This window comes from Pipra filicauda, unplaced genomic scaffold (genome assembly GCF_003945595.2).
Source record: "Pipra filicauda isolate LSUMZ 115617 unplaced genomic scaffold, ASM394559v2 scaffold113_size4260070_pilon, whole genome shotgun sequence".
NCBI classification, from domain to species: Eukaryota; Metazoa; Chordata; class Aves; order Passeriformes; family Pipridae; genus Pipra; species Pipra filicauda.
The window spans coordinates 2,673,655-2,696,413 of NW_024103585.1; the positions used below are offsets into that span (position 1 = coordinate 2,673,655).

Below are 22,759 nucleotides of genomic sequence, written 5' to 3' on the forward strand. Positions count from 1 at the left end.
ACCATGACACATGCTCATCAAAGTAGAAGAATGTCAGAGGACTAACCTGAAGAGATGTGAAATCTCATGCTACTCCTCTCCAAGCATTTTGTTAAAGAGGAGCTGGAGAATCACAGAATCATAGAATCAACCGGGTTGGAAAAGACCTCCAAGATCATCGAGTCCAATCTTTGATCCAACACTGCCATGGTTACTAGACCATGGCACTAAGTGCCACATCCAGTCTCATCTTAAATACCTCCAGGGACAGTGAATCCACTACCTCCTTGGACAGCCCATTCCAATGTCTGATTACTCTTGCTGTAAAAAATTTCTTCCTAATATACAACCTAAACCTCCCCTGGCACAAGTTAAGACCGTGTCTTCTTGTCCTACTGCTGGTTGCCTGGGAGAAGAGACCAGTGCCCACCTGGCTACAACCTCCTTTCAGGGAGTTGTAGAGAGTGATGAGGTCTCCTCTGAGCCTTCTCTTCTCCAGTCTAAACAACCCCAGCTCCCTCAGCCTCTCCTCATAGGACTTGTGCTCCAGTCCCTTCACCAGCCTCATTGCTCTTCTCTGGACCCGCTCCAGCACCTCAATATCCTTCCTGAACTGAGGGGCCCAGAACTGGACACAGCACTCCAGGTGTGGCCTCACCAGCACTGAGTACAGGGGAAGAATCACTTCCCTGGTCCTGCTGGCCACACTGTTCCTGTTCCAGGCCAGGATGCCATTGGTCTTCTTGGCCACCTGGGCACACTGCTGGCTCATGTTCAGCTTCCTGTCAATCCAAACTTCCAGGTCTCTTTCTGCCTGGCTGCTCTCCAGCCACTCTGTGTCCAGCCTGTAGTGATGCATGGGGTCCCATCCCTGGTAGGCTCATTTACCAACTGGTGCAGGAAATTATCTTCTATACACTCTAGGAATCTCCTAGACTGCCTCTTCTCTGCTTTCAGTGTAGAGGTATTTTTACTCCCTTCAAAAACATATAAACCTATACTTGTCTATAATTATTTCTTAAACAAAACACCAAATGATGCCTTTACTTACAAGCAACAATGTTTATGTATCGATTCTTATTCTTGTTGTCAGGGTGATTAGAGCTGTCTGATGTAATACCTAGATCTACAGTACAGCTCTGAATTTCCTGAAAAAAAAATTATGTTATATTTTAGTAAGTATTAAGATTCATAAAATGTCTTAAAATACAGTAAGTAATCATGAAAAGAACCACAACCTTATACCCAATTATCTATGATATTTTACAACTACTTCATTGCTAAAAAAAAAAAATGCAGTGAAATAATTCCTTACCTGATAAAACTCTTTCAGTGTCTAATGAGGGAATGAATGCAAAAAAAGTAAAAAAAATCAAATTCCACAGCACAGAACAAATGGATAAGTGTTTATATAAACTACAATTACTATATGGAAAACAGTTATGGTCATGCAATATATATCTCCATAATAACAACAAAACTGAATATTTTTACATAACTCCTAAAGGAAACGAGGTAATTTTCCAGTTAAAATACTGGCATCTGTTTTCCTATCTTTAGCTTTAATGTTAGACCTTAGGCCAGTGAAAGCTTATACATATGAGTAACATCACAGACTTTAGCCAGATTATCTATATCTTTAACTTTCGCTGGATTTTTTTCTTGGTCCTTATAAGTGCATTAGTTTCTCTGTGGAATACTTTTGCTCTCTTCGCATTCAGCTGCAAAACCTTCACTGAAGCAGGACTGTGTGCCACTCTGTCAGCCTCATGGCACTCTGGTGAAGGACAGAGTTACAGCCCTCACTCAGCCTGCCAACAGTCTCACAATGAAGCCAACAATGTTATAAAGAGAGAGAAAGGCTTGAAAAGACAGGCACAAAGTCTGCAAGACTCACAAAATTATTTTATTTTATTTATTACTTTAGATGACAGGAAACTCAAGCATTTATAAGGTCCACATTGTTAAGTAGGAAATAAGTTGTCATTGCTAAAAGTACCATAATAAGGTTTCCCAACACTTTTGATAATTCCTTTTAATATAAATCACCTTCACCTATTTAAATATAGATATGAAAAATGGTTACAGGTATAAAAATTAGATTTTAAATCAGTTGTTTTATAGTAATATAAAAAAAAATTTAAAAACCCCCAAAACCCGAACAACCCCTGTACTCTTCAAATGTATGTTAACTCTGCAAAGACAATGACTGTATTTCAGTTTTTCCCAATCTTCTAAGTTCTCCATCAGTACAGAAAAGAACAGGACACTAATTCTGGAGTACTCTGTAAAGTCAAGAAGGATCTCCAAGACAGTTAAGATTTGCATGAAATACTCCAGATAGGGCAGTTGTAGTTCAGTGAGGTGTAGCATATTTAGTCTTTGGATCACCGCTGTAATTTAGGAAAAGTACAATTGTAGGAAAAGATCAATTTAAGACAAACAGTCTGATTTCTGTATTGCTGTACTCACTAATGGTGAAAGAGCTTTGGAACCACTGTATTTACACACTGTCCTTCAACATCTGCTCTTACTAATAGCCAGTCTGGCTGGAGTCCAGTCCCGCCAGTGCATATGCACGTGTAATATATGAATATTGAACTGGACATTCACAAGTATTTACAAGTTTGGTCCAACAATCAAATGGATGTTCTGAATGTTAAATGAATTGAAGAAGAAATGTTGATGAAGTAGGTTATGTGAAGGACATGGAACTTTTGGTTCATTAGATCACAATACATTGGCTGGAGAAACAAAAGCAAAATCAAATGATGCAAAACTATGAATTGTTTACTTTCATTATTGTTTTTGCAGCAGGAATATTACAATCATATTTAAATTAATATAGATCAATTAAAAATTTTTTTTCCATCCCAACTGACTGATTTGCTTAGAAATCTCTTGTAAAAAATGTTAATATCTTTAATTAAAGTATTTGGGGTTTTAATGTTTATGTGAATTAAGTAAGAACATACCTATCTATAAATTGATTGCAATACACACGAATGTGAAAAAAAGATGAAGTTCATTAGTTACATATGGTGATAATAACATTATATGATTAGAGCATATGTCTCAATATTTTGAAATACCTTTTATGAACTATATACTTTGGGAAAGGAACTGTAAATCTTTTACTACCACATATGAAGACTACATTAGCTCCCCTGTTAATCAGAAGTCTTGCCACGTGTACTCATTATTACTTCCATTTTATTTTCCCTGTAAATGGAGCAAGCAAATGTGGGTAGCTTCTGCAAAATTAAATTTTCATTAGTATTGGCAAAGCTTTAGATCTACCACTGTATCTGATAAGTCATATACATTGCATTATCTTTGCACAGTTTATTCACACAATCATTTAGTATTTTATCACAGTAATAAATATTGCCATTTTCATTCCAGTCCTGTTAGCTTTTATAAATCTCCCTAGTCTTTATGCATGAACTCCTTACTGGGCTCACAGCACTTGTATTTACATGCATTCCTGAAATTGGTGCCCAAGTCAGAATGTAATCCCCTGTTTTTTGTTTCCAGGCAAACTTAACTTAACATTATCTGTATGTACTAAGAAGAAAGACGACGTCATAGAGCCATACCTCAAATTCTTCAGAAAAACCATTACTTGCATGTAAATCTGCAACATGTTTTGGAAAATGCTTTATTGGAATTGCTCCAACATCATCTTAGGGGTGGGAAAAGACAAAAAATATATTTATGAAGAATAAAAAGCTAGTGACATATAAAGAAGTTTATATGTAGGCAATCCACACAACATCCTGAAATAAAATTTTGGCATGAACTTTGGATATACAACTCCCACAAAAATTAAACATTCTTTAACATCATTAACATTTCTAAAATAGTTATCTAACACTTGTACGTTTCTAAACAATTATTTAGGAAGAAAATAAAGAAAATGCCTTGCTAGATCTTGCTCTGTCTTTAAGCCCCCCAAATCAAGGTGCTGATTCTGCAAGACGCTGAGCTTGTCTGTAAATAGAAGAACACACAGAATTCCCTGTGAAGTCAAGGAGAAATGGGAATATTATCTGTTTGCTACAAGATGTTCAAAGGGAGAATGTAGGAGCACAGCTCTGAATAATACTGATAAAGCAAGAATGAATGATTCGCCAGAGTTGTGTGGGTGTTTTATGCTGATTAGTGTTGCACTGGAATTCTGATCCAGTATATGGACTGGCCGCATAGTCCCAAGCCTACTAAATTAAAGCAGCATTATACCAGTAGTTTAATATTAACTGACATGTTGCATGTTTGCATTGGTATCCAAAGGAATCTTTTTTTTAATCTTTTACTGCATCAGCGACTACTTCCAGTCCAGAATTTCCTCCCCATTCTCCTCATGATTCTACAATTATTTATGAATAATAAGTCTGATCCTGGCAGTACTGACTGCAAATTTTCATACCAGGTCTTGTATTTCAAGATTTCAGTGAAAGATTTATGTTTAAGACTTTCTGGATACTCACAAAGAAAAGATCTACGTTCTCAAGGAATAACCGTGATTCATGTAACTTTGGGGTTCTGATACTGAGTCTGAATTTTCCATCTGATATTTATATTTCAGGACATCTTCATTTTACTTTAAACAAATATAGAAAAACACTCTTGTGTAGAACATTCATCAGAGATCATGCCAAAAATCTTTGGGACTTTTAATCTTCTCTTTCCTGCAAAGATGCCACGCAAACAAAGTCATCTGCTTGTTAATTATCTGTTAAAGGAGGATATTCTTTCACAGAGTGTTGGTTCTGAAGAATAATTTTGTTGTTTTGTTTTTTTGTTTTTTTTTTAAAGCCTTTCATGGACTAAAAATATGTTTATTTCACAATCTGTAATTTCATCACTATTTCATATGAGAACAAAACATCAAAAACATTGAACAAGGACCTGTTATTTACATCAACCAATGTTCAGCATTTAGCCCACCTAATAATTTTAGCTTTCAGTTACCAAGAATTTTTTGATTTGTAGTAAGATCTATCTGGTCTTCTACTTACATGACTGGACCCTAATAAAAAAGTGAATTTATCCAGTCAAGCCTAAGAGAAGCTGAACAACCATGTAACATTATCTTCACACTTCAGAGATAAAATCTGATATAAAGTGTTTATCCTAAAGATATGCAAACACAGAACCAGAAGGGTAGGCAAATGACCCTAAGAGTGAGGACAACATGAGAGAAAGAGATCTCAGGTTTCGTTTCATTGCCAGAGCTAATCTCCCAACTCAATCACTTCTGAACCAGGAATGTATTTTATATCTGGATGGTAGATACCACTTCAAACTACTTAGAGTTTGATAGTGGGTCGAAATACTACCCTGTAATTGATTATTATTTGAATGCATCTTTGAATTGTTCTGCAAAGTGCCATGGCATTTTCTGTGAATAACTGATCTCCTCTCTCTACCAATGAAACCCTTCAAAAGAAAGACTTAATATATAATGAGATCTGTGGAGTGTGCTTTTGGTCATATCCATAGGAATTAAACTTAGCAGTTACAAAATGCTCTTCCTGCCTACACTCTTTGAAGGTATTATGTCGTAGTTAAACTCAATTGTAAAATTACACTGCTGCAACACTTGTACAATAGAAAACTCAAAACCTGCTCACTTGACATCTGTTGCATGCAAAATAAAATGAACTATTTCCTCGGTGCTTGCAGCTTTTTCCATAAAATGTTTTATGTATCTTCAGTCACTTGGAAAAACTTTTCTCTTTAATATTTATCAGCATTTCAGAAGGAAAACCTCCAGCTTCAAAACACATATTTTAAGAACTCAGAACTCATTTAGTAAAAGGTTATGCAACTCCTAACAGTGGCAATCAATACAAAAGGCATTTAAAGATAATTTAAAGATGTCTACAATTCAGTTACAATAGAAGCCTAATGTTTGGGATTTATTTAATTAAGTGTGTTTACTAGTTATCTACCCAAGGGCTGATTTTCTTCCCTTATTCATTCCATGGGAATATATCGCCTCGTGTAATAGCAGTTTGTAAAAACATTACTTGTGGAACAAGATATCCTTGTCTCACAGGTGAAAATGTGGCTTAGGATCTGCTTCAGAATTAATCTATTTAGAGTGCTTTCATTCTACACAGATTGAAAAAGCTGGGAGGGCTGCATGTGCTCCTCTGATACCCTTTCAGGAGGAAGGAAAAGACAGAATTTCTACAAATAAATGTGGTGGATATAGAACCAGAAGACACCAATAAGGTTCTGAACTTCTGTACCATTTTTATGAAAGGATCCCAGAGAACTTTACCATAGTAAATATTCTAGTAAAATACATAAGTTTAAGAACACATAATTGAAATGAAATGCAGACAGATGAGACATATGCTCATCTTGCTGGTAAAAAGAATAGGAAATGTTCTATACAATGGTGACAAACCCAATTAAAGGCAGAAATATAGCAGAATATGTTGCTCCATCTTGAGACAGTAAACTAGAACTATTTAGCATAGCTCAGAGGGCTACACTAGCAGCAGCCACTCCAGTGAGGTTACACCTCAAATGGCTAGAAGGCACAGCGTATCTTTGAGACAACTCTGTAAGGTGAAAATATTTCTCTTCTTTGTTACCTACAGGAGAGAGTATTAGGAACACTAGTCTCTGCCGACATCAAGTGCACCTGTGTTTACATAGATTTGTACAAGAGGCTACAAATCTCTGGTTTACAGATGTTACAGTACGTGAAGAATTCATATTGACACATATAAAACAGTATCTTCCGACAGCTAACACCAATCCACAGAGTAGTTGCCAGAAATACCTGAGACTGGGAAGATTGGCGCTGGGGGAGCAGAAATCACTCGAGGTGATGTATTATCTTCTAAATAAAAGTGAGCAGTCTGGAAACATTTCCTGGAGGGGAAGAAACATAAATAAATATTGCAAAACAAACAAACAAACCAAACAAAAAACCCCAACAAAACATTATCTAAGATCTTTCGGAATTCTGGCATTATTGAGTCAGAAAGAAAAATCTTGGTTTTGAAAACCATTTTTCATTGAGTGTCAAATACTACTGCTACAATATAAATATTCCCCCAGCACACCACCAAATTATACATACAACTTGACGATACATTACCTCAGTATAATACATAGTTCATGTAACTGTACCTATACCAGAGGCAGAGGATAGAGCACGCATCAGACATAGTGACAGCTGAAAGAGGAACTCTGCATCAGGAGGTACTGTAGATGCTGTGCAATTCCAAGTACAAAAAATGCTACTGTCTTCCTGGCTTATTCAAATTCCCCCACACAGTTACTGTTCCCTTTTATGTGATTATACTAGCCTGAAGATGAAGCAGTGTATGAGATCAGTTGTGGTAACTCATTGATAGATCCTACTGCAAATATGGAAATGCAGTAAAAGACAACGTGCCCTGTAACAGCTTAACAGTGGCTCTAGAACTACTGTGACTGGGGCTAAACATTATTTTCATAATGTAATCGCAACTGTGAGGGAACTTTAACCAAGGAGGACTTCCCAAAGTTGACAGACAGAAACAGGGGAATTTCTAACTCCAGGAGATGCCAGCTTTGTTGCAAAAACATTGAAGTATGAATACAAATGGAATCAACTTCAACTATGACCCACAATGTTATTTGTATCTGTGCTGTAATCCAGATGCGAAGATAATAGGAATAGCATCTGTTAACAGTCCAAGCTATTCAAGGGAATGAGTAATCAACTGCTGCTGTAAGCTTTGCAAAGCCTCTTTAATTAAAAAATCTCCATATGATTAGACATACTAATAACAATCTTTACTTTGGGTCACTTAATCTTTTTGAAATATTATTCACTAATCATTAAATTTAAAAGGAAATATATGCATCACAAAAATATTAATCTCATTTTATATTTATGACATTCTGTTTCTTCAAAGCTGAAGCTGTTGTATGATTGTTACTTTGTGTAACCATTGTGATTTTTAATTCTGTACCATTCCTATATCATTGCAGTGATATAATTGTTATAAAAAACCATAAATTTTGAAGATACTTTGAAAAATAGATAGGGAATATGTGGCTGTTGTAATCCTTTTCAGAACATTAATGAAGATAATAAAGACTTTGGTAGGTTTATTTGAATTAAGCCTCTGGGAAACATGCCCATAATCTCGGAATTTGTTGGGAATTTTTGATCTGTGTACAATACAGATTCTCTTAAAACACAAGAAAAAGTGGACAGCTACATCGAAGGGAAAACTGTGGCACACAAAACAGTTCTGGTGATTCACAGGACAAATTAATTTGAAACTAGAATCCTCTCAAAGCATATTTGTGATGTTTACAGAGAAGCTTTGGAGCAATGCTATCTGTTACGTAGCTGGTTTTACTTAGAAATGGCAACTTTGGATGCAGACCAAGAACACATTCAGGATGTGCCTGGGAACACCTTTCTAATTTTTAAAGAGTCTACCACCTTACAGTTAGTTAGTGGCTGGTGAGGTGAGAGAGGCTGTCTCACTGCTAGCATAAGACTCAAGAGTTAGTCTCAGGACTGTGTGTGAATGTCCAAAATGTAGGCAAGTGCCAAATTACTTTAAATCATCAAACACTTTGGAAAGTCCGGCTCTGCCTGCTGGGCACAGTGAATGCTGTACTATGCTTATCAAAAACAGCACCAACCAAACATGCCAACCAGCCTGATGCTAAAGCTCCAAACCCAAAAAGTGTCCTTCCCCAAATATCTACTGCTTGTGAACAATGGTCATACCTAAAGTTTATGGACTAACATTACAGAGTTTTGTCACCTCCTTGCTTGAGAAAAGATTGAGCTATAAAGAATTTAATTAGCATAATTGCTTTCACATCTAAAGTAGTACTTAAAATGTCCCCATAATATGCCATACACTCATTATCTGTCACTGAACCAATGTATTTTTCATCTTTAACAAGTTAATTGTGGCTGAAAATAAATTACACCCTTAGCACATTTGAGAGACAAATTCATAGCAGTTGACTTAACCTGTAATAAGACTCACAAATAGGCACTCCATCTGCTTCTGCATCAGCAGTGAAAGCCTTCATGATTAAACCTAATGCTAATATCCACATATCGTTAATTATCACTTGTTGTTAATGAAAAAAGTGATGACTATTTCAAACTTCCAGACAAAGGTCCCATCACTCAATGTTAAACTGATTATTTAATTTACACCTTTCATCACAGAATTTAGATCTTCAACCTAAAACTGTAATTTGTAATTTAGACACAGCACTTCTTCGATCACACACTTTATATATGGAGATGGTGCTAAGCCATTGAATTAATTACAGTGTCTGGATCTGTATAGGAAGGCATGCAGCAGCAGCAGTGCTTCTGTCGAACAGGAGGGACACTAGATCTGAATGAACACTTCAATGGGAACTTTGGACAAGACTAAGCCTCAGACTGTTTTTCCAGAATTTGGGCCCCTTGACCTTGGCTGAGGATATCTGTCTACTTCTCCTCCAGGGCAGGGATTGCTCAGAGCTTAACTGGGATTGTCACTGAGGCAGGCAAAGAGCACGACACTGTGTGTGCATGGGAACGTGCATATGTGCATGGTGTTTGCTGCTGCACGGACTGAGGAAGGGAGTGGAACCTTGGAAGTCAAGAGGCATCTGTGAGAGGATGTGTTTGCACATCCCCTGCTTGCCAAGAATGGTCTTAGAGGCACAGTTATTTCTCTGAGAACTTCTTTTGAGCTCATAGGATTATGTACCAATAAGCATTCTCAAACACTTATTTGAATTTACTTTTAAAAGGTTCAGATAATTTAAAGATCTGATAGAGTCAAAGGATCTTCAAATGGATCTTCAATGGATCCAATGATGCCAATTATTCAATTTTTAAATGGCTACAATTAACTTTTATGTGCTTGTCAGCTGGAATTTTGTCAGATTTTATAATTTGATGTCACTTTTATTTATAATTTGATGTCACACTGTTGAAAAGTTTTTCCTTCATGGATGAATGAGTGTGGCCTTTGTGAATTTAAATCTGATTTTAGTGTTTCTCCATGCGCAAGTTTAACGATCCTTAGAGAGGGTTCTCAACTCCGTTCTCATAAACTTATCACAGGACTAAAGGTATCAGTTCAAATAATGAATAAGGAAATGAACATTTTCTGACAGTTCTGTTTCAAAGATATGGGGTAGTAGAGGAAAGTTAAAAGTTAAATGGCTACTCAGGGTGTTGTCTGCCATCAGGTTGGTAATTTCTGATGTGTTGCTGTCATGAGATGTGTAAGAGCCTGCATGACAGTCAGCTGATATTCAGTAAGTCTACGGATACAAATGTAGCTGGAAGGCATTAGCAGTTTGCGGTTAGTGTTATTACAGCCAGTCTTTTACTAGAGTTCACATATATTCATTGGAAAAGAATTTTGAATGGTACAACTCCCACAGCTGACAACTGCTACCGTTCTACTATTCTCCAAGCTCTTCTTACAGTGACTATTATAAAACTGATCTGCACAAATACGATTAATTAAGAAAAATGGTAATAATGAAGCCATCCAGAATAGAACAGAGCAAGTACTTTCAAATACTCCTCCTGCATCTCTGCTGCAAGGACTCAGTCAAGTAGACAGATACTGAGAAAAATGGATAAATTCTAGATTTGGACAGAAAATTCTCTCTAAAGCTTTAAAAAAAGTCTATCTGGACAACAAGACCATTAAACAGGCAAAAGAATCTCCTTGTTTATTCCACTGTAATCTTACACATGCTGAAGAAATTAAAGGAAAATGAAATTACTTGAAAATTGCTTGAATCACAAAAGATACACAGAAACAGAGTAGTTCAAAATTGCCTATTTTCCTACTGGCAATTAGTCAATCTTTAGACAATTTTGCCATTAGAAGTTTCCATCCTTGTTAGAGGAATTAATATTTTACCAAAAAAAGATTGAAACTGTGCCTAATGGTATAGGGAAGAGATTGAGGAATTTCCTCAAGTGCTGATTAACAATTTCATGTAAAAAAAAACCCCAAACCAAAACCCAAACAACAGATGGTATAGAATTATTTTTCTAATACAAGTCATTCAAGTGAAGAACAAAATAATTTTGCCTTTCTTTAACCTTGAGAGATTAGAACTTGTTGCTCTTTGTAGTTATTGGTTTTCTAAACCAAATAACACACCTTTTGCATATTCATATTAGGAGTTAATAGCGGAAACAACCCAAAGCATTATTCACTCAAATAACCAGCTAGGATATACCAATGCTTTTTTAACTGACTACTGTTGAAACAGGAATATAGGATAACTTCTTGAAAACATAAAATTTTTATGAATTTTAATAAGCGAAAATAATTGGCCCAAATTAAAAAAAAAAAATAAAAGAGCATTACAGAAAGAAACATTGACAGCTTACCTCAACTATTTCAAAATAATATAAATCTAACCACAAAAAATATTACAGACTTTCTAGTAATATTTTCCAGGCTCAATAAAAACTGCATAGCAATGAAATTAATATCTTGGTTTTTTCCAGGCTTTACAAAGAGGTGAGGGTTTTGGTAACTTTGAAAGAGGGCTACCAAGTCCTACCTACAATACATACTTCTTATGTTTCATTCCCCTGAAATAAGAAATAGTTACTGGTGTTATCATAATGCCAAGAGAATTTTGTGGAGGATTATCAATAAAAGAGCTCCATATTTTATTTTGTAGTACACAAGAAATACAGAAAAGATTAAATTCCATTCAAGAAGATATTATTGCTAACGGGATTTTTATTTTATTCTGAAAGACCCGCTTTACAGAGTTGTTCATTCTCAGAAAAAGAATACAAAATGAGCACCATGTTATTCAACAAAAACAAGCTTGTAATGTGTAGGATTACTAGAACTGAATTGTACAATCTGGGTCTTTAAATGGATGGTGTTCTTTGGCAAATAGAAGAGATTTCAAATACTGTTCAGCATCAGGGATGAACCCCTTTGGAAGATAAATATGAACATTCATGTTGCATAACATGACAGACACGAAAAGATTCTCAGTATGCAAGTGGTTAGCTGGAAATCCTGGGATGGACAGTATAATTATCCAACTAGACATAAGAACTCATAAGAAATGAGTTCTGCAATTATTATGACAATTAACTTCTACTTGGGAAAACAGAAGAAATATTTATCAAAATTCATTTTCAGAAGTGTCCTTAACCATGGTAATTGCTGACTGACTCACTAGCACACTTGTCTGGAAAAAAGGAAGCTTGAACTCAATTTCTCAAGCCTAGTCTGTTCAGGGATGGAACGTGTTCTGTCCCCATGTAGGACATATCCTGATAGGCCAACAGAAAACCAGTGTCAGGAGACTAGAAGAAAAGTCAGTAAGCACAACTTGGACATCACATACGGAGACTACAGTAGTCAGTAGCTTGGAAAGTGTAGTCTGAGTCTCTTTACTTGTTCTCCACCATTTTTTTGCATTTTAGATTAAGCGGGATTAGTGGGGGTTGGGGAAGAAGAAACAAGCTCTGGAAGCTTCTGTGAGATGCTTAAGTGTGTCTTCCCCCTTCTTTGTACAGTTCTTGTAAGAGCAAGGTCCTGTTTCTGACTGCTGGTTTCTGTGTTAGCACAGCAGAAGCAGTGACAGGATCAGGTTCCAGGCAATCACTGAACAGCAAAAACCTCCATGGTAGGAAGTTTTTGCAACTTACTTCCCTCTTCTGGTCCACCACTGCACTTCATCCCTGAGAATTTCCACACTTGAAAAAGTGCATGGGTTTTGAGAGCTTAAGCATACATGTCCCTAGGAAGACTGGCTTTAGAACCAACAAAAGAGTGCCAAAGGCTGGGATCAGTGCCACATACTGCCAACTAGATTCCAGACATGCTTTTAGCTCAGGCCAACTTGCAGTATTTCAGACATTCACTGATTACACACAGAGCATTTTCACACTCTCACTGATTATGTTATCATGACTTCTTATACTTATAAATTCTCTTTATCCTATCTCTTTTTCTTACTGGCATATCAATTTATTAAGTTAGAAAAACATGTCCATGAAGAAACCTGAGTATGAGTGTGCACAAGAAACACATCCTTAGTTACCTGCTAAAAGGTTGGAAAGGCTGGTGGGCTAATTTTGGTTTGGCAGAATCACAAAGTAGAACAACTTTTTAATCACAGAACATCATAACAGCTACTCAGTAAGTGATCTTCAAACAGCTACACTATTATAGTATCACTAAACTCCCATTTCTACCTTGTATATAATGTCAGCTACAGAAACTCCTACAGTAGCCTATGAATTGCTTATTCACACAGTCCTATTGAGGACCATAGATTCTCATTCTGAATCAACAACTACCTTTTTTAACTGTTAATGAATTGGAAAGATAGAAAAAACCCCATGCCATGCTATTTATTTTTCTTCTCCCTCTTGCTCTTCCCAGTGCTCTAAGTCACTTGGCTTCTAGGTGATTAATAAGCACAAGTAATTGTTTACTAAAATCTCACAATATGGAAATAAACTATTTGCAGTGGTTAAACCCTCTGCAAACAAAAAGAATTGCAGTTGAGTGCTTTGGACAGAAACCACCTTATTTTGTCTTCTTTATGGCACTGAAAGCAATATGAAGACATTGTGAGAGACAAGATCCAGTCTCTGTCCTATAAACCAGCTCAATAATGCCAGTCACAGTTTTCAAATCAGAGTTCTTTAGAATTGAATAAAAGATCAACCAAAAAACAACTTACCTCCAGTAAATGAGAATACCCACAAGAACCACTAGACAGATAAAAGTCAGGGCTGATACGACCACAAGTGGTATAACTGTCTTCTTCTCTGATTCCAGACTCTCAGCTAGACCAATACGAGACTCATGGCTAATATTACTTGCCTCTGCAGTCAGAGAAAATTGAAACAGTCCATGTTTAAATTCTGAGAAATGCACAGCACGAGTGAATGTGTCTTATAATGAGCCTACTTAATACCACTTACCTCTGTTTTTTACTACATACTGCAGAAAGTGTATACATTTGCAAACCAGCTTACAGAAAATAAGCAGATAGAGGGTAAAGCAAAGTATTCAAGATCATGTGACTCAGCTTTCCAGCAGTGGAGACTTCTCTTTGTAAGAATAGCAGATTGTTGTTAAAATATAGAAGAAAGTTTTTTATTTTCATCTGTTTATTAGCTGAAAGCCAAATGAGTTAAAAATCTGAAAATGTAATATTGGAATGTGCATTGGAATTGATATTAATCTGTCACTCATATAATGCAAATCACTTCTCTGGCTAATAGTTTAATAGGAAAATTTTCTTGCAATAGTTCTTATGTGCTTGCTGCATTGCAGTTAAGCTTTCTTTATTTTAATCCATTGCCCATTCTGTAACTTGCCTTATAGATACATCCTGCTTCCTTTGAATCCAATTGGTGCACCTCCTCCCTCAACTATACTGGAGCCAGAATTAAATTTCCTACCTCCATCTTTACAGGTGGAGGTAATAATCTGAATTATTATTTAGATATTCCTTAGATTTCATGTTTCTGTGAGCCATGTAATGCTGGCTGAACAAAATATTTGAGCATAGGAATCTGTATGAAAATTAAAACAATATATTCTATAATTTCATTAAAGAAGAAAACACAATGGTGGACGACATCAATCCTGCATTTGGTCATACCTTAAAAAGTAAACATTTTAAAGCTGTGACTTTGACTAACAATAACTAATTTTTTTTTTCAATCTGTGCAGTTTACTGTGATCTGTGACCATTATGTGAGTTAAAAGGGAGAAATAAACACTTTTTGCACTTGTTAGGATTAAACCTCTGGAATGTTTTCTGCTTTTGTGAATAGTCCGAATTCAATGAATTTTCTGTATAGGAGCAGAATTTTGCTGTCTAGAAATCAGCTACACTGCACTGGGATTTCAAGAGACCAATTCGACAAGAATAAAAAGCTCTCACACAAAATGGAGGAAGGAATGGAGTTGGATCTGGAAAAAAAAAAAAGACAGCAAGCGGTGTGTTCTAAATAGGATGTCAAAAAACAAATGGCTTCACCCTGTACAGATTTCCAGGCAGCTCTCTGGTTGCTTGCATTTTCTTGAGTTTAGGGGCTTTCAGAACTTCATATGCAAAAAGGTCTAGGCTCTGATCTTGCAGACATCTTGCTTTTAGTTCAAAGCACTCTTAACAGCCACATCAATCACTACTCTTTAAATCCTGCAGCTCAGTAGACAAAGTAATTAAGGCACAAGTTACTTCTGAAAAAATCTGTCCCTGAGTTTCCAGTGAGTGGGTTAAAATTAGTACTTCTTATTGATTTCAGAAAAAACTATACGTATGCATGAGAGAACATAATATGATCCCACTGAAACAGTCATACTAGATTATCCAGCTGTGGACCAATTCACAGCACAAAACCCAACCTTATCTGTATAATGACAGGACTCCTTCAAACTGCATGACCAAATCCTATTAGGATTCCTCCTGTGGTTAATTAAGGGCAGGCTTCTCCTGTAGCACAGGGTTTCTTGTCTATTTGGACATCATTCCAATGACGGCAGCTGAAAAGGCAGTCTCATCTATGGTAGATTTATTTCTAATAACTGATGTGTGTGGATCCTTCATATATTTCTTTCTATTAATTTCTCCTAGTTTTTCAACCGAAGTTGAAAGGTTTAAGTAGCCACAGAGGTCTTATGGATAAAGTCTTAGTTCAGAACAAGCATAATTATGCATCAACAACTACAAGACTGAGAGATGTTTAAATGAAAACTTTTTTTCTGTAATGGTCACAACAAGAAGACATTTCATCAATTTCCAGTAAATCCACTGTAACATATAAATAAGTTCTCAGCTGAGAGGTTCTTTTTTGTTTGTTTTTGTTTCATTTCTTTATAATTTAATTAAGCCAGTATGTCTTTGATTTACAGTAGACCATGTTAGACATTCTCAAATTAATTTTTCAGTTTATTAAAAGACAGTATTTGGCATTGTTTATTGGAAAAAATAATGTACATGAAATGATACTCTCTAGTGTCTTTCAAGAGTATCTAGAAGAAAAACTAAGTCTGTTGTACTCTTCCTCCTCCAGCATTGTATAAGCCTTTTTGAGTTACTTCTGAGAACAATTCAAATGACACCCATTATATAAACTCAAAGTATCTTATGGTAACACTCATTCATACTAGTAACATAGGTTTTGAAATATTGATGTTATTCTTGCTAATTTTTAAAGAAATGTTATGTATTTTACACAAAGTGGTAACTATTTACCCACTGAACTAATTCACTTATTGATTTAGTCTTGTAACAGCTATCTTGTTAGGATTCCTACTAATTTAAATATATTTTCTATTTTCTTTTATTTTCTATTTTTCACATTCTACTAGCCCTAGCTATATAGAGTGCCAATTTACCACCTTTTCATATTAGGATACTGTTGTTTACAAGTAATATGATGTCATGTGACATAACCGTGTATTTACTTGTAGGACTGGGCCGACACTTTCCCTGCTTTGTGGATTCCATTCCTTAGTGGGTTTAGTTGAATGATACTGCCCTCTACAGGTGCCGTGAGTACTTAATGGAAGTTCAATTTATTTTCTAAAATACAAATTCAGTCTTGTTTCTTGGTTTGTTCTTTGTTAGGTTGGTTTGGTTTTTTTCTGGTTTTTTTTTCTTTTTTTCCCCCCATACATCATAGATGGTTTTTAACTTGACTCTCGGATTTTCAATTCTCTAACAAGAAACAGTGTAAATTATGTGTCCGAATACTTCAGATTTTCCACAGTGCATTTTTAAATACAAAGGAAATGTGTTATCAGTTTTGCCTTCTGACTTTATCCTTGGAAGCACCGGCTACAAACACTCTTGCTGACTTTAAGAGGAATAAATTGGAAAATAGCACCGAGTATAAACAGATAGAGGAGAATCTGGCTCTATTTTGGGAATATGCAAATCTGGCACAAAAATTCTGCATCTCACTGAAATATGAAAGTGGCATACGCAGTAAGAATAAAAATTAATATTTTTTAAAATTAAGTTGAATCAGAATCAGGCAAGCATCTTCTGTTCAATACCTGTTCAATACCTTTTAGAAAATAAAAAACAATGTGCTGCTGTAAGTTTAAAACAGAATCTCAGAGGTATGTTTCCTCTGGCAGAGGCATGTTTTCCTCTTGTGTTATTTCCATAAGGGCAGCAATTGTCTTTGTACAGAGAACTTAACAGAGAACCTAAGTCCCTCTCAAACCTTTAAAACTAAAATGAAATAATTAGCACCGCAAAAATTCTGGTTTTAGATTTTGCACCACTCAATTTCTGCTGACAGAATGCATCTATCCAAGAGCAGACTATGAATCTTCTTACTGCAGAATATTTCAGCTGCAGTTTTAAGTAGCCAAAAGTAGCATTCACAAGATATCCAGCTCAGCATTCACCTCGTTCCCCAATGCTTCCTTAATCACACTTAACTGGCACTGTTATGTTCTCTTTTTATTATCTGTAGATAAACCTCATTTTCTACAGCACAAAAGTATCCCCTCACAGCATCCCACGGTATTCATTAGACTTATCCATAACTAACCTGCCTCAGAGATGTTGAATACTGATGAGTGATCACTAGTAACAGATGAGGCTGATGACTGTGATGATCCAGGAGTTAATTCTGAGTTACCTGCTTCAACTGCCCCTTCAGTGTCTCTCTCATTAAAGTCAGGAAAACTGAAATCTGTTGAAGTTTCATTATCATTAAGGCTATCTGAGGTACCTTGGCCAGAACCACTTTCTTCATCACTTGTAAAAACAGCCCAAGACTTAGACTCTGATGTGTTTTGCAATTGGACACTAGAAGTCTGAAAGTGGTTCTCCAAAACTGTTGGGTCGTTGTGCTTCTTAGGTATCACACTTGCTGTCAAAGTTGGTATGGATGTATAATTACGTCTGTCCATGGCATGGTTTATCTGACTGTCTGATGCAGCAGCTGAAAATTTATCTTCTTCAGGTTTCTCAGAATGTGAGCTTATAATTAGGTTACTCTGATCCTTGTTATTGTTTACCTTTGTATTTTGATCCTCTACTACCATATCCTCATCTTCTCTATGGGAAGTGCATGAGATACAGTTACTTACAGGGAAGCCATCATCATATTCATCGTAGTCATCCTCAACTACAGGAGGCCACAGATCGGTACTGGACATGATACTGGGAGACAACCCAGAGGATTCTCTAGAAGGAATCAGCAAACTACTCAAAGTTACGGGGATCTCACTTTTGGAAGGAACACCCGTAACTGAAATATGTACATTTGGTAAAGGAAGAGTGTGATGAACAGACACATCAGAAACAGAAACAACTGCAGGCATATGAACAGGATCAAAACCAAGTGTGGAACTTGAAGAGACACTGGCAGCCTCACTTGTTTCAAAAACACTTGAAGAGATACGGCTGTCTGTAGGAGTAGCTACGTGTGGTAGTGTATCACCTCTTAGGAAGGGAGTTGTTACGGCATTTGCTGCTTGGAGGGGAAAGGCATTTGTATTTTCTAAACTGGTCAGCTGGAATGAAACATCACTACTGTACAATGAAGGCATAACCTTCTGAAAAACTTCACTGTTAAACAAACTGGATGAAACATACTCCTCACTCGCATAAGAAACAGATAAACCTTGAAGTGACGCTGCGGGCTTACTAAAAGTGTTTGACATCATATCAGCAACAGAAGGTGGAGATGTAGGATGCAGCTTGATTTCAGTTGTAGCAGAACCTGGTGCCATTTGATGCAATATTTGGTCAAATGTAGAACTATCTTTATGAACCCTTGAACTTTCAGCCAATACCGGATCACTAGGCACAACCGCAACTGTGTTAAGCAGAGTGCCATCGTCAGAAGATTGGAAGGAGGACTGCAGTAACGCTTCATTATTTAAGGTAGCTGAGGTCTCATAAAAGTACAGCTGAGTCGAGGATAACATTTTGCTATAAGCAGGGGCAGAGAGAGCTTGATCTGAGCTTGCACTAAGCATAGGTTTAAGCAAAGTGTCATCAAAGGCCGGAGTTGTAACATGCAAAGGCTGAACAGAAAGGTGATTTTCTGTAAGTTTACTAATATCATCATCAAATATCTTAGTAGTGGGAAAAGCAAAAGAGACTGGAAGTATTCCCTTTGTGCTAGAAACAAGAAGTGGGCTTTCTTGCAGAGATGTATTCTGCTTAATTACATCATTATTAGAAACAGATGCAGAAAGTTCATGTATCACTTTACTTTGAGCACTGGAGGACACTTCACTTAAGGAGGAGGAAATTTTCAGTTCTCTCTCATCTCCATATATAACATCACCTTTTTGAAGCATGTTATTAACATCACTAAACCCAGACGATTCATACAGAATCTCATCTACAGAATCAGAGGAAGAAACATTAAGTATCATCAAAGTATCTGTATCAGGCAAAAGGGACTCACTACCAGAGTATGCTTCAGACCAATCCATGTCACTAGATAGAGAGTGTGTAGGCTGCAGCAAAGTATCAGCTTGTGATATTACAGAAGAAGGTTTATGCACCAGTACATTGTTATAGCTGCTAAATAAAGGATCTTGATGAAATATGTCAACAGAATCATGCACAAATTCTGAAGAGTCATATGAAACAGTAAAGCTTTGGAGGGAGCCCACATTACCAGACAAAGCATAAGGAAGTTCAGACATTGTAGATAGTACATGCACATTTAAATCACTGCTGGATGGTTCAACTTGAGAAAATATGTGAGTTCTATTATGACCAAATATCAGTGTCTCTGAAGCAGCATGAGTGGTCTGATGTGACACCACATCAGCATATTCAGCAAGGCTTGGCTGTATTAATGTATCACCCTCTGCCAACGTCAAAGAAGCATGCAGGGACACCTTATCACTTGCAACAGCTGGAGTAGCACTTTGTGGAAACATTTGAGAAACTGTATACAAACGGTGAAGCATTTTACTACTGGAGGAAGCAGAGGAAAATGTAAGCAAAGGTACATCATCATAGGAAGACAGGGTGGGTTCAAATGACACATCAACACTGGGAAATACAGGTGTAGCATGCAAGGTCACATCACTATCTGATGTAGCAGGGGTAGAGTCGAGCATCTGAGAGTCAAACAATAAAGGGGTGACTAGAGGAAACACTTCACTACTGTAGGAAGGTTGAAGAGGTATCTCACCATTATAGACTGGCTGAGTTGTCTGAGAGAGTACCTCACTGGCAGCAGAAGCAGAACCAAATTCTCCAGAGCTTGAAGAGATAGAGTGAGGTGATAATTCAGCAGAGGAGAAAGCAAAGGTAGAATAATGTGGCAATTCTAAATCCGCATCTGAAGTGTCTTGTGAAATCACTGGGCTGCTGGAAGAGGGCAATGTAGTTGGCTTTAATGCCTCTACATAAGCATCAGTGTAACTGATCTGAGACAATTGCCTACTAGCTGATGTATCAACAGATTGAGTTGTTGGACCTGTAGCATTATGAAGCCATAAATATCCATCAGTTGAAGTATGCTTTGGAGGCTCATCAGAGCTTGAGGGTGCTGCACCTTCTGAAACATACTTAATGGAGCCTTGGGAAAGAACATCATGCACACTTATATCTAGACTTCCTGAAGGAAGGGTATCTTCTTGGGAGGTCTCCTCTGTAACCAGCTGCGCTGAAGAAGTGGTAGGAACTGAACTCCAAAAGTCATCAGATTCCTCATCAGGTTTAAAAGGAGACAGTAAGAAATCTTCGTCACTGTGGCCAGTAGTGGCTATTCTTGTTGGTTCAGTGCCTGAAGAAAGGTATATGTATTCTTCTTCTACGCCTTTGGTGGAGTCGATGAGCTGAGGAGGAATTCCAGTAATTGTTTGGGACTCCAAAAAATGATCTTCCTCTTCAGAAATTTCACCAACAGGTGGAGAAGTAGCATAATAAACTGCTTTGAAAACATTATCCTTGCTACGCAATTCTTCCTCTCTTGTTAAGTATCTATTTGTTTTAACTTCATGGAGATTTGTCCCCATTTTTTCTTGACTGTAGCTGGATGTAATCACCTGGAAATCTCTCCTCAACTGGTTTATTGTACTGTCAGTGCTAGGAACCATTGCAGTTTCTTCATCCACCTCTGTTTCCTTTTCATCAACTTCATCCTTTGAAAAAATATCATAGCCGAAGACAATTAAAAATGTTTATAGACTCTGTACCCAAATGAAAACTAAAACTGCAACAATATATTTTCCTGGCTCCATAAAATAAGAGGGGCAAAGCAAGACAATACTTGAGAAAACTGCTGGTCTTAAAAAAGTATTAAGCATACTTAAGAAAGTATTTCTGCAAATAACAGGTATCCTCTTCTCTCTTGAAAAATATCAATTATTTGCAATACAAACAAAAAAAAATCCTTTGTCTAAACAACTTCCTAAATATTGTGATACTTTTATTGGGTTTGAGAAACAAAATCAGTCATAGTATTTACTTTATTAAAAAAACCTCTGCCTCTTTCCTAATAAAATGTAATTGTATATGCAATATACAGTGTATATTGTATACACAAATATTCCCAAATCTTCGTTCATGAAGCCTAGCCATGATGATGATGATGTATACCCATGAAAAAATGAGTTTGTTATCAGAACGTCTTAGAGATTTGCACTAATATCCTGATGTTAATTTAATTGTAATAATAATGGAATTTGTAAAATATATTTATGACCTGCCCTCAAATCTGCTGAATCTTCTGAGTTTTCTGAAAAAGATTTCAGGATGGTCAGCATGACTGTGTTTCACAAGTGTTGTAAGTGATATCCTCTAGTCCCTGTTATGACCCTTTGTTTGCTGACCAGGAATAACAATGAATAATGATACTTTGTGCAAAATCTGTGTAAGAGTTTTGACTTTTAAGGACAGATTGAAAAGAAAAAAAATTTACACGCCCAAATATCAGGATTTAGGCATTCCTTGAGGATCTAAGTTCAAAACCTTTTATCTTCTCTCCCATTTTACATACACCAAATCAAATAACATAATGTGGAAGCATCTAAATCACTGAGCAAGCATTTTTGCTTTGACCCAGACACAGCAGCACCTGCAGCTCTGTGCTGTGCCCCCATCTAGACCTGCATCACAATCAAACCTGTCCAAGCACAACTCTGCAAACTAGATTGAAGGACACCTTCACTTTCTGAAGGGAGTTGATTTGACAGGCACACACAGCACAGAGCCTCTTGCAAAATACAGTCCCAACTCCTTTTTTTTTTTTTTTTTTAAGATCTGGCTTGGTAATGTGGTGGCAATGTCTCCTGTTTTTATTCAAAAGCACAATGTTGAGAGAAAACACTGAGGAGACTGGAGACTGGGGCACAGTTATCAATCTAACAACTTCTCATCTTCCACTATAGTTTAGGTTGAGTAGATCATCCACTCCTGCACTGAAGAGGGCACGGCAGGGAGAAAAATGTAAAAAATTTAAAAAATCAAAAAAGCCTTTGAAAGAAAGTGCTCAAGATAAACACCTGCTGAATACATTACCAACTGAAGCACTCAGCGAATAGGAGTTGTTTGCTTTTACCCAACCTCACCAGAACAAGGGCTTTACCCACTAGGCTAGAGCTGTGCTTCACACTGCAGTCCCTTTTTGTACCAGGAACTAGTACTAGTGCACTCACACAATATCAGGTAGCTCATATATGACTCAGGTTTGGATTTCATTCTGTGGACTAAATATCTAAAATGTAGGGACAGTAGTACCTAGACTCTGTGTCCTCAAACTTGTTTCTGA

General features: G+C 36.8%; 1 protein-coding gene across 6 annotated transcripts in view; it reads right to left on the reverse strand.

The window, feature by feature from the left end:
* Positions 1-22,759, reverse strand: part of PTPRZ1 (protein tyrosine phosphatase receptor type Z1) — a 136,220-nt gene that overhangs the window by 17,066 nt on the left and 96,395 nt on the right. For 3 of the 6 annotated variants that reach the window (XM_027720810.2, XM_027720812.2, XM_039383741.1), the window contains 6 exons: positions 17,561-21,131; positions 13,720-13,864; positions 6,782-6,873; positions 3,579-3,664; positions 1,295-1,315; positions 1,031-1,127 (listed from right to left, as the gene is read on the reverse strand). In XM_027720810.2, the coding sequence (XP_027576611.1) occupies positions 1,031-1,127; positions 1,295-1,315; positions 3,579-3,664; positions 6,782-6,873; positions 13,720-13,864; positions 17,561-21,131 (4,012 nt within the window). The remainder of the gene's footprint in view (positions 1-1,030; positions 1,128-1,294; positions 1,316-3,578; positions 3,665-6,781; positions 6,874-13,719; positions 13,865-17,560; positions 21,132-22,759) is intronic. The other 3 variants (XM_027720811.2, XM_027720813.2, XM_027720814.2) reach the window with 2 other exon arrangements.